General features: G+C 38.2%; 1 protein-coding gene across 3 annotated transcripts in view; it reads left to right on the top strand.

Annotated features, from left to right (window-relative positions):
- The window catches only part of PIGK (phosphatidylinositol glycan anchor biosynthesis class K), a 115,883-nt gene that overhangs the window by 70,856 nt on the left and 32,181 nt on the right, over positions 1–12,846 (top strand). The window contains exon 11 of one of the 3 annotated variants that reach the window (XM_060202193.1): positions 10,117–10,166. The exons of the other annotated variants lie outside the window; for them this stretch is intronic. Within the exon in view, the coding sequence (XP_060058176.1) occupies positions 10,117–10,152 (36 nt within the window). The 3' untranslated portion in view covers positions 10,153–10,166. The remainder of the gene's footprint in view (positions 1–10,116; positions 10,167–12,846) is intronic. 3 annotated transcript variants of the gene reach the window in all.

Genomic DNA, 12,846 nt, shown 5'->3' with positions numbered 1-12,846 from the left:
AATCAGAAACATGTACAACTCATTTGATCAAAACTCTGACAGGATTAAAATTTAAAGGTAGAGAGTTTGTGGTAAAAAAAATCTGTTTGCTTAGTTGTTTTTTTTTAATTAGTGATAATTGATTTACCAAATGACATGTCAACAGATAGAAACAGCCTGGGAGTATGGATTGACCTACCAAAGCCCATGTCCAGAGGAGAAACAATGACAGAAGCCAGAACTCCTACCTTCTGCACCCCCAAAAGAATTTTGATTCGTATTTCCAGAGCGGGAGAAGTGAAGTGTTGTATACTTTTGGATCAGCATCGGCCTGTTCTGGGGATCACTAGACGGCTGGGGCGCACATCTTCTCTTCATTTACTTGCTGAACATTAGCATAGTTAAAAACAGAACAGGGTAGGCAGTGGCTTTCAACTTCTCACTTGTGTCATTCCTTCTGTTTCTTCTGCTGCTTCTCTTATGACATTGTTTTCTACTTTATTCCTATGAACTAAAATGATTGGAATTATGTAAATGTCGGTAGATTTCTTTAACATTCGTATTGCATAGTGACTCACCTGTAGTTTCTAGGACATAGTAGGCACTGGATAGTAGTGATGACATTGACTATTCAATTTAAAGGCCATTGAGATGTTAACTGAGAAGCACCTTCAGAGACTCATCTGAAGCGAACACTGTGGAATGTTAAGTCAATGCTTTCTTCTATGTGTTGGGTGGCTTCTGGTCTGACCATATCACCGATGCATTTGAAACTCCCTTTGGAGTTTTTTTTTGTGTGTGTGTGGTGCTATATGGTCCTTCTGTTTCATTTTTCTACAGGAATCAACCCAATTTTCCCAGGACCATTTTTTAAAAAATAGTCTTTTGTCCATTTGATGTCTCCAATCTCCTTGTCAAAAAATCACTATAGATAGGTATGGGAGAACAATTGTGTACTTATCTGTATTCTTGGCTTTCTCTGTAATTCAATTATAGAGCCTTTTATAAACCATCGAGTAGGACTGGGAAGATTGTGAAGTGGTAGTGCACTAAACTTGCATGTCTGAGGTGCTAGAGGGCCTGTGTCCCATCCCCAGCACCAACATATGCCAGAGTTAAGCAGTGCTGTGGTGTCGTCCTCTCTCTGTCTCTTTTATGAATATATGTATACATATATATATATATATATATATTCCTTTAATATCTCTATAAGTTAATTTCAAGATCTCTTTTTCTGATGCATCTTCAGACATTATATACAAGTGCATTATAGTATAACCTAACTATTCTCTTATTCATATCAGCTGCCCAAAGGATTCTAACACAGTTAGTGTATACTTGAATCCTTCAGTTTGCTATTGGAGAATGACCTGTTGGGTTCTGGCTTAAAGCACAAAAGGCTATCTTGCAAAGTGTTGTTTCATCTGTACTTTTTGAGAGAGAGAGACATCTTTACTTTGCATAACCAGTCCATATGATTTCCTATGTGTCTGTGTTGTTTGTTTTGGGGTAAACTCATGGCATTTGGGTGGGAAAATTCTTTTATTGTATAAGACCGGTCTGCATATCACAGGATATTTGGTACTCTGGTTTCCAAACATTGGTTGTCAGTACTCAGTCACCTTTTTGAACTCATCTTTTCCACTGGAGGTCAGCACTATCTCATGTTAAGGGCCACTCAGGTAGTGATTTGTAATGTGTGCTCATGGAATCTTCTATTTGTATAGTTTCTCTCTCTCCCTCTCTCTCTCTCTTTTTCTCTCTGTAACAGGGCTTTGTTCATGTGCGGTTTCACCACCCAGTCACTTTTCATTCAGATTGAAAGAGAGAAAGAAGAGACTATAGCACTGGAGCTTTCTCTAGTGCTGTAGAACTTCTCATGTGGGGCTGGGGTTTGGACCAGGACTATGTGTGTGACAAGGGAGGCACCTATCTGGTGATATATCTCTCTGACCCTATAGTGCAGTCTCCTAAATTTATAATAGTGATAGTGAATAGATGTAAAGTTGAGAGTTTTTTCTTACTTTTCTACATTCTGAAATGCTGTCTTAGCCTCTGCAATTCAAACTTCATCATCATATAACATGGGGTAATATTTTAGTTCTGTCCTGGCTTATAATTATTGCTCTCATTATGTTTTTAACTGTTGTGGCGTTTTTTTTTTTATTTAGAGCAAGAAAGATATTATTTAATGGTGTTGGTATAACTGGTTAAGTATTTGGAAGAAACCCATATAAATTCTTCATACCTTATCCCCATATAAGTTCTTTTTTTTTTCTTTTTCTTTTTTATTCAAGAAAGGATTAATTAACAAAACCATAGGGTAGGAGGGGTACAATTCCACACAATTCCCACCACCCAATCTCCATATCCCACCCCCTCCCCTGATAGCTTTCCCATTCTCTATCCCTCTGAGAGCATGGACCCAGGGTCATTGTGGGTTGCAGAAGGTAGAAGGTCTGGCTTCTGAAATTGCTTCCCCGCTGAACATGGGCGTTGACTGGTCGGTCCATACTCCCAGTCTACCTCTCTCTTTCCCTAGTAGGGTGGGTCTCTGGGGAAGCTGAGCTCCAGGACATATTGGTGGGGTCTTCAGTCCAGGGAAGCCTGGCCGGCATCCTGATGACATCTGGACCTGGTGACTGAAAAGAGAGTTAACATACGAAGCCAAACAAATTGTTGAGCAATCATGGACCCAAAGCTTGGAATAGTGGAGAGGAAGTGTTAGGGGGTTACTCACTTCAAACTCTAGTGTACTTCTGCTTTCAGGTATATATTTTGCAGTAATTTATGGATACGTGTGAACATATGCTCTCTCTCACAGAAACTGGTATAAATCTAGGTTTTGGGACTTTTTTAGAAAGTGAACCACCTGAGATGGAATTAGAGTATACTATGAAAGGAAAGGTCTCACCCGAGTAATGAAGCTGAAGGGTTGTCATTCCACACGTGAAGTCTCTGGACACAGTCTGAAGTGAGTGTCCCATATAAGTTCTTAATGAGTGAAAGATCTAATTTTTAAAAGAAGAAAGGGGGGGGGGGACCAGATCATTTAAGTTCTGGAAGAGACTATGGAAGTCTATTAATCTATCATTGTGGATTAGGACAGGTTTAGAATTCTAAGCAACTCACTCATCTGAAAAGTATACATGAAAAGACAGGTATTGAAATGATGATTTAGATTTGGGGCCATGATAATAGTTATTGAAGCAGAGGCTGAGAAGAGCAGGCACAAGTTTCAGAGAGGCTGCCAAGATAGAACCAAACAAGTGGTCTTGATGATGATCAAATTCAGAGTTCCTTCTCCTCAGTATTTTGGAGAGGCAGAGCATACCAGAAATCACAGGAAAAGGAAGTTAGTCTTGATCCCATCACGTTTGTGAAGATGTGGATAGAAACAATGAAACCCGTGTTTTAGAACAGACCACATGGACATAGTGTGAAGATGGAAGTTTCTTCTATCCCAGTAATACTTACCTCACTATACGAAACTCTACCAGTGCCTTATTATAAAAAATGTGTCAACTAGATTGTCAGTATCTGCAAACTCCCCAAAAGGATCCTGAATCCATATGAATCTTTCAGCCTAGAGACTGACATAGATTCTTTAAAATGTTACTGACTTCCCCTAATCATAGAAACTTCAAAACTAAAGCCTAGTAAAAAATAACATTTGTTTCACTCAGATTATAAGGCAATCAATGCAAAAATAAACTACTTGAAGGCCATAAGTTATGTTTTAAATATCAACTAACACATGCCTTTAAATTTATATAAATCAGCCCCAGAATTCATATTACAATTTACAACATTTTCTTCCAAAAGTATCACTTTTCAAGGAATAAACAAAACTGACTGTATGTCTGTTTGAAATAGTGACATTTCATCAGCACTATGTTTAAAAAATCAGCACATCTCTAAATTGGTCATCATAGTTTTTGATGTAATAAATTTCTATATTAGGAATGAAAAGTGTGAAGGAGCTGGGTGGTGGTGCACTTGGTACACTTGTGCTAGGATCCAGGTTCAAGCCCCCATCCCTACCTGCAGGGAAAAAGCTTCACAAGTGGTGAAGCAATGCTGCAGATCTATCTCTCTCCCTCTCTCTCTCCCCCTCTTTCTCCACTTTCTCTCTTTCTTCCTCTCTCTCTCCCTCCCTCTCTCTCTCTCCCTCTTTGTCATCTCCTTCCCTTTCCATTTCTGACTATCTCTATCAGATAAATAAGTAAATGTAATAAAAAAATTTTTTTAAAAGAAATGAAAAGTGTGAACTTGTTTCATCATTAAGTTTTCCAACATAAAAACAGAGACCAGTTTTTACCAAATTTGTAAAGATTTTAAAAATGAGGGTAGTCGATGTGGTGAGAAGCAGTGAGATGAGCATGCTCATAAATTTCTGGTGAAACATAAGTTAATACAACCTTTCAGAAAATTCAGTTTGTCATTTTAGTTATCTAAATAAAAGTTTCTTTTATTTAGATTTTATTTAGATTAGGGTAGAAACATTTTTGATTAAATTTTTTTGTTGATTTAATAATGATTTAATAAAGATTGTGACAAGAGCAAGAGGGATACAATTTCACACGGTTCCCACCACCACCCTCCATTGGAAGGTTCCTTTTTTTTCCCCCCCTTTGCCTCCAGGGTTTTCGCTAGGGCTCAGTGTCTACATTATGAATCCATTACTCCTGAAGGCCATTTTTTGTTATAGAATAAGAGAGAATCTGAGAGAGGAGGGGAAGATAGAGAGGGAGGGAGAAAGATAGATGCCTGAAGACCTGCTTCACCACTTGTGAAGCGACCCCTGTGCAGGTGGGAAGCCTAGGGCTTGAACCAGGATTCTTGCACGGTCCTTGTGCTTTGTACTATGTACACTTTACCCAGTGTATCACCGCCCGGGCCCCAGAAAGGTTCCCTATTTTTTAATCCCTCTGGATACTATGGGGTGCAGAAGGTGGGAGGTCTGGCTTCTGTAATTGCTTCTCTGCTGGACATGGGCGTTGGCAGGTTGGTCCATACTCCCAGACTGTTTCTGTCTTTCCCTAGTAGGATAGGGCTCTGGGGAGATGGGGTTCCAGGACACATTGGTGAGGTCATCTGCCCAGGTCTAAAATTGTTCATATTGTTACTATAGCACATCTTCGGAATAAGCATGATGATGTAAGAGATTGGACTGGAACTGAATGTAAGCTTGTCCCATTTAATAAATGTCTGGTTTTAGGCCAGTTTCTTTACATATTTTCTTGTAACTCATGTTGGAAAGATGGTGGCAGTGATGATAATGATGGTGATGGTAGTGGAAATAAGTGGCAGATTCATCTGTATTAAATTCTGTCAAATCAGTCTGGTGAGGTCTCTTGCCAGTTTGCTATCACAGATGTTTCCCATATTTGTCTCAGTCATCGAGCCTTTACCTCACTTCTTTCCCCATTTCATGCTCAGCTTAAGATTTAGCCTCCTAAGACTGGAGAAAATTGAAATCACTAGGAAAAACAGTGTATTTTTCCTATCCTTTTAAACTTGCTTCTAGCTTAATCTTTTCTGTTATTCACAGAGAATGAATTGTGTAAATTGCATCAGAGATAACTTTGCTCATGTGATTGAGAACCTTTATCTGTTAGATGAAGCTTCCTCTCTTGTCTGTACATTCTCCACTGCTGATCTAAGTGCTTCTAGTTGCGGAGGAAGGCTGTTGTTTAAAAATGAAGGAATAGTAAGTGTTGATGAATATGTGGAGTCCTTACACATTGCTACTGGAGTTATAATATGGTATAGTTAACTGTGGAAACATTGTGGTCATTCTTTAAAAATGTTAAAGAGAATTAACTGCTTAAGAAAATTCCACTGCTAGATACACACTCAAAAGAATTAAAATTCAAACAGTTTTTTTTATATATATATCAACATTCACAACATTATTCTTCACAATGGTCAAAGGTAGAAACAACCCAAGTATCCATTGATGTACAAGTTGTAGACAAAATATGATCCACTCATACTATGAAATTATTCAGCCTTAAAATGGATTCTAAAAAGTGCTTGATTCCAGAAGAAGTCATACTAGTTAAAATAGGACTGAGGTACGAAAGTAGATTCATGGAGCTGCATGTGTTACATGAAGCAGCAGGTGATGACTACTGCATGGAAACTTCTGTTTCCTCACTTCACAATAGGTATAACAAGAGCACCAGTATTATTGTATTATTTTTGAGAATTAAATGAAGAAAATACAGGAAAAGGTCACACGGCATGATGCCCGATATATTATAAATAATTCACATCTCCCATTCTCTGGCTGAACTATAAATATCATCAGAGAATCGGTTAGGGACGCTAATAGCATTAGAACCCAGGACTTGCATGCTTGGGGCCTCAGAGGACCCAGGTTCAATCCCTAGTGCCATCGTGTTCCAGAGTTGAGTAATTTTCCACTTTCTGTCTTTTACAAAATAAATGAATAGGTCTAATATATATATATATCCCTTTTTCATACATGGCAAAATTCATAGATACAAAAAATGAAATTTTTTTGCATGTTGGCTGTCAGGATGAGTCAAAAATTAGTGAAGTTATTGGTCCCTTGGAATATACCTAAAATAGACCAACTAGTTTCTTCCAACATGAAATAAAACAGAGATACAGAAAACTGTATACAAGGAACTGAGGAGGAAGGACTGGAGAGTGATAGCTGGTTAGGTATAGAGGTATTTTTTTGTGAAGATGAAAAGTTCTGGGTTTCCCATGTGTGAGATTCAGTCTTGAACCTGACTTTCACCCCATTAAAGGAAGCTTCAATGCTTTGGTGTCTTTCCCTCTCTTTATCTATACTCCTATCTATCTATCTATCTATCTATCTCTCTATCTCTCTATCTCTCTATCTCTCTATCTCTCTATCTCTATCAATCATCTGTCTATCCCCATTAGAGGAAGCTTCAGTGCTTTGGTGTCTTTCCCTCTCTTTGTCTCTACTTCTATCTGTCTGTCTGTCTGTCTGTCTGTCTACCTACCTGCCTGCCTACTTATCTACAACAGCATAGAGCAATTTAACTCTGGAGATGAACAACTTATAATAAAGTAGAAATTTTGGAGACAAAAGACAGCGATGGTTGTACAGTAGTATAAATGTACATAATGTCACTTGACTACATACCTAAAAGTGGTCAAAGTGATATTAGTTATGCTGTGCAAATGATGTGTCAACGGATGCACTTCTTGTTTTGGTTAACTGAAACAATGCTTTGGAGGTGCTACCTATGAGCAGAATTACTTCACCATCCAGCAGATGAGCAGCCATCTATTTAGAATGACCTACAGAAAGTCCGCTGCTCTACAGCTCTAGTCCAATTTCCCTGGCCTTCTGGTGAAAATATATGGTAGGTACCTGAAGGCAGGTGGGTAGAGAAAGTGACAGAAAAGAGTGCTAAATTTTGACTTTGTACACTTAAAAGTTTACTTATAATTGACTCACTTGAATTAAGAGAGAAACATGTTCTGAGAATCTCCATTTAGTTTAACAACCTTAAAAATGTAATTGACTTTCATGAACCGTCTTGTTAATCTAACCAAAGTGTGTCATATACTTAATTTTTTTTTTCTAATTTCAACAAAATGCACTTTTGGGAGATAACACATGTACTGGTTGCCTATATTCATTCCTTTTCTTTTTCCCATTGCTGAGTGCAACTGACTAGATAGTATTTTGTCCAAAACTGGAAGAAAAATGAGTGTCAAAAGAGTCCTGGTGATAATTGACTTGAGGAGTGAACCTTTAATACTTGAGAATTAACAACACAAAAGATAAATAACTTGCAATTTTAAAGAATTAGACAAGTACACATTGCCTCTACAAGGCAAAATAATTTAGAGTTGGCCACATTAAGGAAACAAACATTCTTAATGAATATTAGTCTCTTGGTATTGCTTTGAATGTTAAGATCTTGGTAGTAATTAGCTTTACTCTCCTCTTCATTACAGCTTTATCATATTAGAAATTATTTTTGGGGGAGTCGGGCAGTAGCACAGAGGGTTAAGCGCACGTGTTGCTAAGCGTTAAGGACCCGCATAAGGATCCGGTTCAAGCCCCCGGCTCCCCACCTGCAGGGGAGTCACTTCACAGGTGGTGAAGCAGGTCTGCAGGTATCTATCTTTCTCTCCCCCTCTCTGTCTTCCCTTCCTCTCTCCATTTCTCTCTGTCCTATCCAACAATGACGGCATCAATAACAGCAGCAATAATAACTACAACAATAAAACAAGGGCAACAAAAGGGAATAAATAAATAGATATTTAAAAAAGAAATGATTTTTGGTGCTTCTTCAAAGAAATATAATTTTCCTTTTCTTTAAATATGTTTTGTGTAAGTAGTAACAATCTGTTAAAACATATTTCCTAATGGATTTTCATTTAATTAACTGATAGTATGGTATAGGCATAATGGGGATTCTAAATTGCGTTTTGATATTTTAAAACTTATTTTAATTTGGTAAATGTACCAATGTAGAGTATTTTATTTTTCTGTATTCTATTATATCAAACTCATCACATGGCTTCAGATACACTCTTAGGTTTTCTGACTATATTTGTCTCAGTGATAAGCTTTAGACATTAGCGGTACAAGTGTGCTGTGGTGTGGTAGAAGATTGTTAGTGCCGGTGTTGACCTACTTACTGAGGGTTGAGGTAAACAGTAGTGGAAGTGAAGGGATGGGCACTTTCTTAGTTCCAGGAAATAGAAATGATGTGTTCAGTGCCAGTTCTCTGTTTATATATTAGTACATACTTACTAGGTAAAGAATCTGTACAAGCATAATTCCCTTACATAGTGAAAACATGCAGTCAAGGAGGTGGAGGGTGGCTATTGGTACACCCAGTTAAGCACACGTATCACCATGCTCAAGTACCTAGGTTCGAGCACCCACTCCCCATCTGAAGTGGGGGGCTTCATGAGCAGTGAAACAGGTCTGTAGGAATCTATCTTCCCTCCTTTCTCAATTTATTTGTGTCCTGTCCTATCAAGTATAACAAAAGAAAGTAGGAAAAAAAAAAAAAGGACAAAATGGCCTCTGGGATTGGTGAATTCATAGTGCTGGTACCAAGCCCCAGCAATAACCCTCGTGGCAACAAAACAAAACAAACAAATCCATATATGTATATTAAATAAAATAAAGCCAGATTACACATTCCCGATGTATACTGTGCTTCTAGGAGAAAGGCCTTAGTTATGCAATAAGTCAACATTTTAATTAAAGAAAACAGTGATGGAAATTTGTTGTTTTATGACTATTCTAATAAACTTGATAGCAACTGAACCTGGACATCCACCAAAAGCAGAAGTACCATATGGGAAACAACAACAACAACAACAAAACCCTGGAGGGTATCTTTTCATATAGATCAAGAAACTGAACTGATATAGACATACTAAAATCTATAACCTTCAGCTTCATGCTATGTTCTTGGCTGTAGTGAGTTACTGAGTATCAACAGATTAAAATTGTGTAACTAGAAGTTTCTTAGTTTGTCATGTAAATTGACTTGAAATCATCTTAATGTGCTTCCTAATAACTTTAAAACTGACAGGTGCATGTTTAAAAAGTCATATATATTTTTTGTATTAATGGAGTCAATATCTTTACTTAAATTTTTTTAGTGTTTGAGACTGGCTATAATTTCATTGTGCCAGTTATGTTTGGTAGCGTAGTTAATGTTATTATGTTTCAGTGATAGTCTGATAACCCTCAAGGTAAGCACAGACTTCTTTTCAATATTAGCTTCAGTTGGTTTGCAATTAGATGTATTTCCAGGTGCTAATTAAAGTATATAATTATTTGATTTATTGTATCTTTTACCAATCTTTTACCAATTCTGTCTTCAAAGTCATAAATATTAATATCCTGTGAAGGAAGAATAATATCCGTGTGGCTAATTTTGGCTAAGTAACTTCTGGTTTGGGCCAGAGAAATAGGTCACTTGAGTAGTATGCTGCTTTGCCATGTGCAACACCCAGGTTTGAGCCCAGCCCCAGCTTCATTGAAGGGAGTTTTGATGCTGTGGTGTCTTTACTAACTTCCTCTCTCTCTCTCTCTCTCTGTCTCTCTCTCTCTCTCTGCCATCTCTATCTCTGTCTATAAAAGCAAGCAAGCAAATAAGCAAACAAAGCCATGCAAGAAACTTCTAGTTTAAAATGTGCCAGTAAGTAGCTATCTTAACCTTGTAGAATAAACATGTACCTTTGGCGGTGTTTTAAAATCTGTAACATAACTAGAGTGAAATATAATTGTAAATTGACTTGTTAGGCACTAACAAATTGTTTTTATTCTGCTAAATAGTATCTGTGAAACCAAAAAAAAATTTAAGTGTGTGTAAATACTATAACTAAAGTTGCTGAGGTTTGCGATAGAAGTAGATTTAACTGTCACTTTTACAACTCATTGTTGAGGGTTTTTACACGTTTTATTTCATTTCATTTCTGGCATATCTCAGTTGATTGTTTCTGCCAAAAGTAAAATACTGATGGTAATGGACAATAAATCTGAGTATGTTGTTTTTAACTAGTGTTGAAGTAGGAAAGGGCCATTTCAGAGTATTGGCATTGATTAAAACATATAAAAGACCTTTATCTATGGGAAGGATCATTGCAGGTGAAAATAATTATCTGAGTTTATTTGATTTCTGCAAATTTGTTAAGCATTTTTATAATGACCACTATAACTAAAAGTGATTACTTTAATTAAAAATACTTTATCAAACTTTAGATGATTTTACTTAAGAAACTTATCTGTATTCTTTAAACAGGTGAATGTCTGGTGTTCTAGGACATACCGGTTGAAAGTAACATACTTCTTTGAAGAGTGACTTCATTTAAACACTGAGAGGGCTTTTTGATTTTTAAGTTATGTATTTATTTATTGAACAGAGGCAGAGAGAAGTCAAGAAAGCAGCAGAGCCAGAGGGAGAGAAAGACACACATGCCTGCAGCAGAGACAGAGGGAGAGAAAGACGCACATGCCTGCAACAGAGACAGAGGGAGAGAAAGACACACATGCCTTCAGCGGAGACGGAGAGAAAGACACACATGCCTGCAGCAGAGACAGAGGGAGAGAAAGACACACATACCTACAGCGGAGATAGAGGGAGAGAAAGACGCACATGCCTACAGCGGAGATAGAGGGAGAGAAAGACACACCTGCCTGCAGCAGAGACAGAGGGAGAGAAAGACGCACGTTCCTACATCGGAGATAGAGGGAGAGAAAGACGCATATGCCTACAGCGAAGACAGAGGGAGAGAAAGACACACATGCCTGCAGCGGAGATAGAGGGAGAGAAAGACGCACGTTCCTACATCGGAGATAGAGGGAGAGAAAGACACATATGCCTACAGCGAAGACAGAGGGAGAGAAAGACACACATGCCTGCAGCGGAGACAGAGGGAGAGAAAGATGCACATGCCTGCAGCGGAGACAGAGGGAGAGAAAGACTCACATGCCTGCAGCGGAGACAGAGGGAGAGAAAGATGCACATGCCTGCAGCGGAGACAGAGGGAGAGAAAGACACACATGCCTGCAGTCCTGCTTCACCACTTGCTTTACTACTGCAGGTGAGGACTGAGGGCTTGAACCTGGGACCCTGTTTACTGTAGCAGGTGCACTCAACAAGATGTGCCACCTCCCAGCCTTTGTTTTTCAGGTATCATATTTCAGTGTATAGAAGATGCCAATCTTCCGCTTTTAATGTTTAAGCATATTGTTAGCTCTTTGAGGAGGCCTCCATTAAGGAAGTTTTTAAAATTTTTCTGGGAACGGGTCATGATGCACTCAGCTGAGTGTGCATATGACCATGTGCTAGGATCTAAGCTTAAGCCCCTGGTTCCTTCCTGCTGGGGGGACTTTGATAAGTGGTGAAGCAGAGCTGCAGGTGTCTCTTACTCTCTCTCTTTCCGTCTCCCCCTTCTGTATCAGTTTCTCTGTGTCTCTAGCAAATAAAGAAGTAAATAAAAATATTTTAAAACATTTCTGCCTGAAACAAGAAACTGAAATTTTACTTTTCTTATTTATGTATTTATTTTTATTTGTTCTTTATTAATAGAGGGGGAGAGAAAGACAGACACCTGCAGGGCTGCTTCACTTTTTGTGAAGTGAACCCCACTGCAGGTGGGGAGCCGGAGCTAGAACCGGAATCCTTATGCCGGTCCTTGCACTTTGTGCTTAACCCACGGTGCCACCGCCCAACCCCCTGAAAAAAACAGCAATGAGGAAGGTAGCTCAGCAGTAGAGCAGAAGACTTGTATGTGTAGAGCCTTAGCTAAGGTTCGATACTCAGCATGGCATATGTCAGAATTAAGTTTTGATGATCTCTCATGTCCTCAGTTTCTTCCTATTGAAAAATAAAATCATTCTGTTAGTAATAATGCCGTAGTGCCATTGTGTTGATCAGAACTACTAAATTATCATCAGAATTCTGGATATCAGTGGAAACTTGTGGAACATTGTCAACTTTTTTCATCTGTATAAAAGTGTAATACTTTTTTTTTGCTGTAAAGACAATATACTAGCACATACTGAAAAGTATAAACTAATGTATGAAGTATGTTAAATGATTACAAAGATTTAGGTATAGTATCTTTTATTTTTCTGCTTTTCTCTTGGGTTTTCCCCTAGGCATTCTTTTTTTTAAAAATTTTTTTATTTATAAAAGGAAGCATTGACTAAACCATAGGATAAGAGGGGTACAACTTCACACAATTCCTACCACCAGAACTCTGTATCCCTTCCCCTCCCCTGATATTCCTATTCTTTAACCCTCTGGAAATATGGACCCAAATTCATTGTGGGATACAGAAGGTTAAAGTCTAACTTCTGTAACTGCTTCCCCA

The sequence above is a fragment of the Erinaceus europaeus genome, chromosome 11 (genome assembly GCF_950295315.1).
Source record: "Erinaceus europaeus chromosome 11, mEriEur2.1, whole genome shotgun sequence".
In the NCBI taxonomy this organism is placed as follows: Eukaryota; Metazoa; Chordata; class Mammalia; order Eulipotyphla; family Erinaceidae; genus Erinaceus; species Erinaceus europaeus.
Note: the sequence above shows the minus strand (reverse complement) of the source record. Positions and strands in the feature narration are given on the sequence as shown.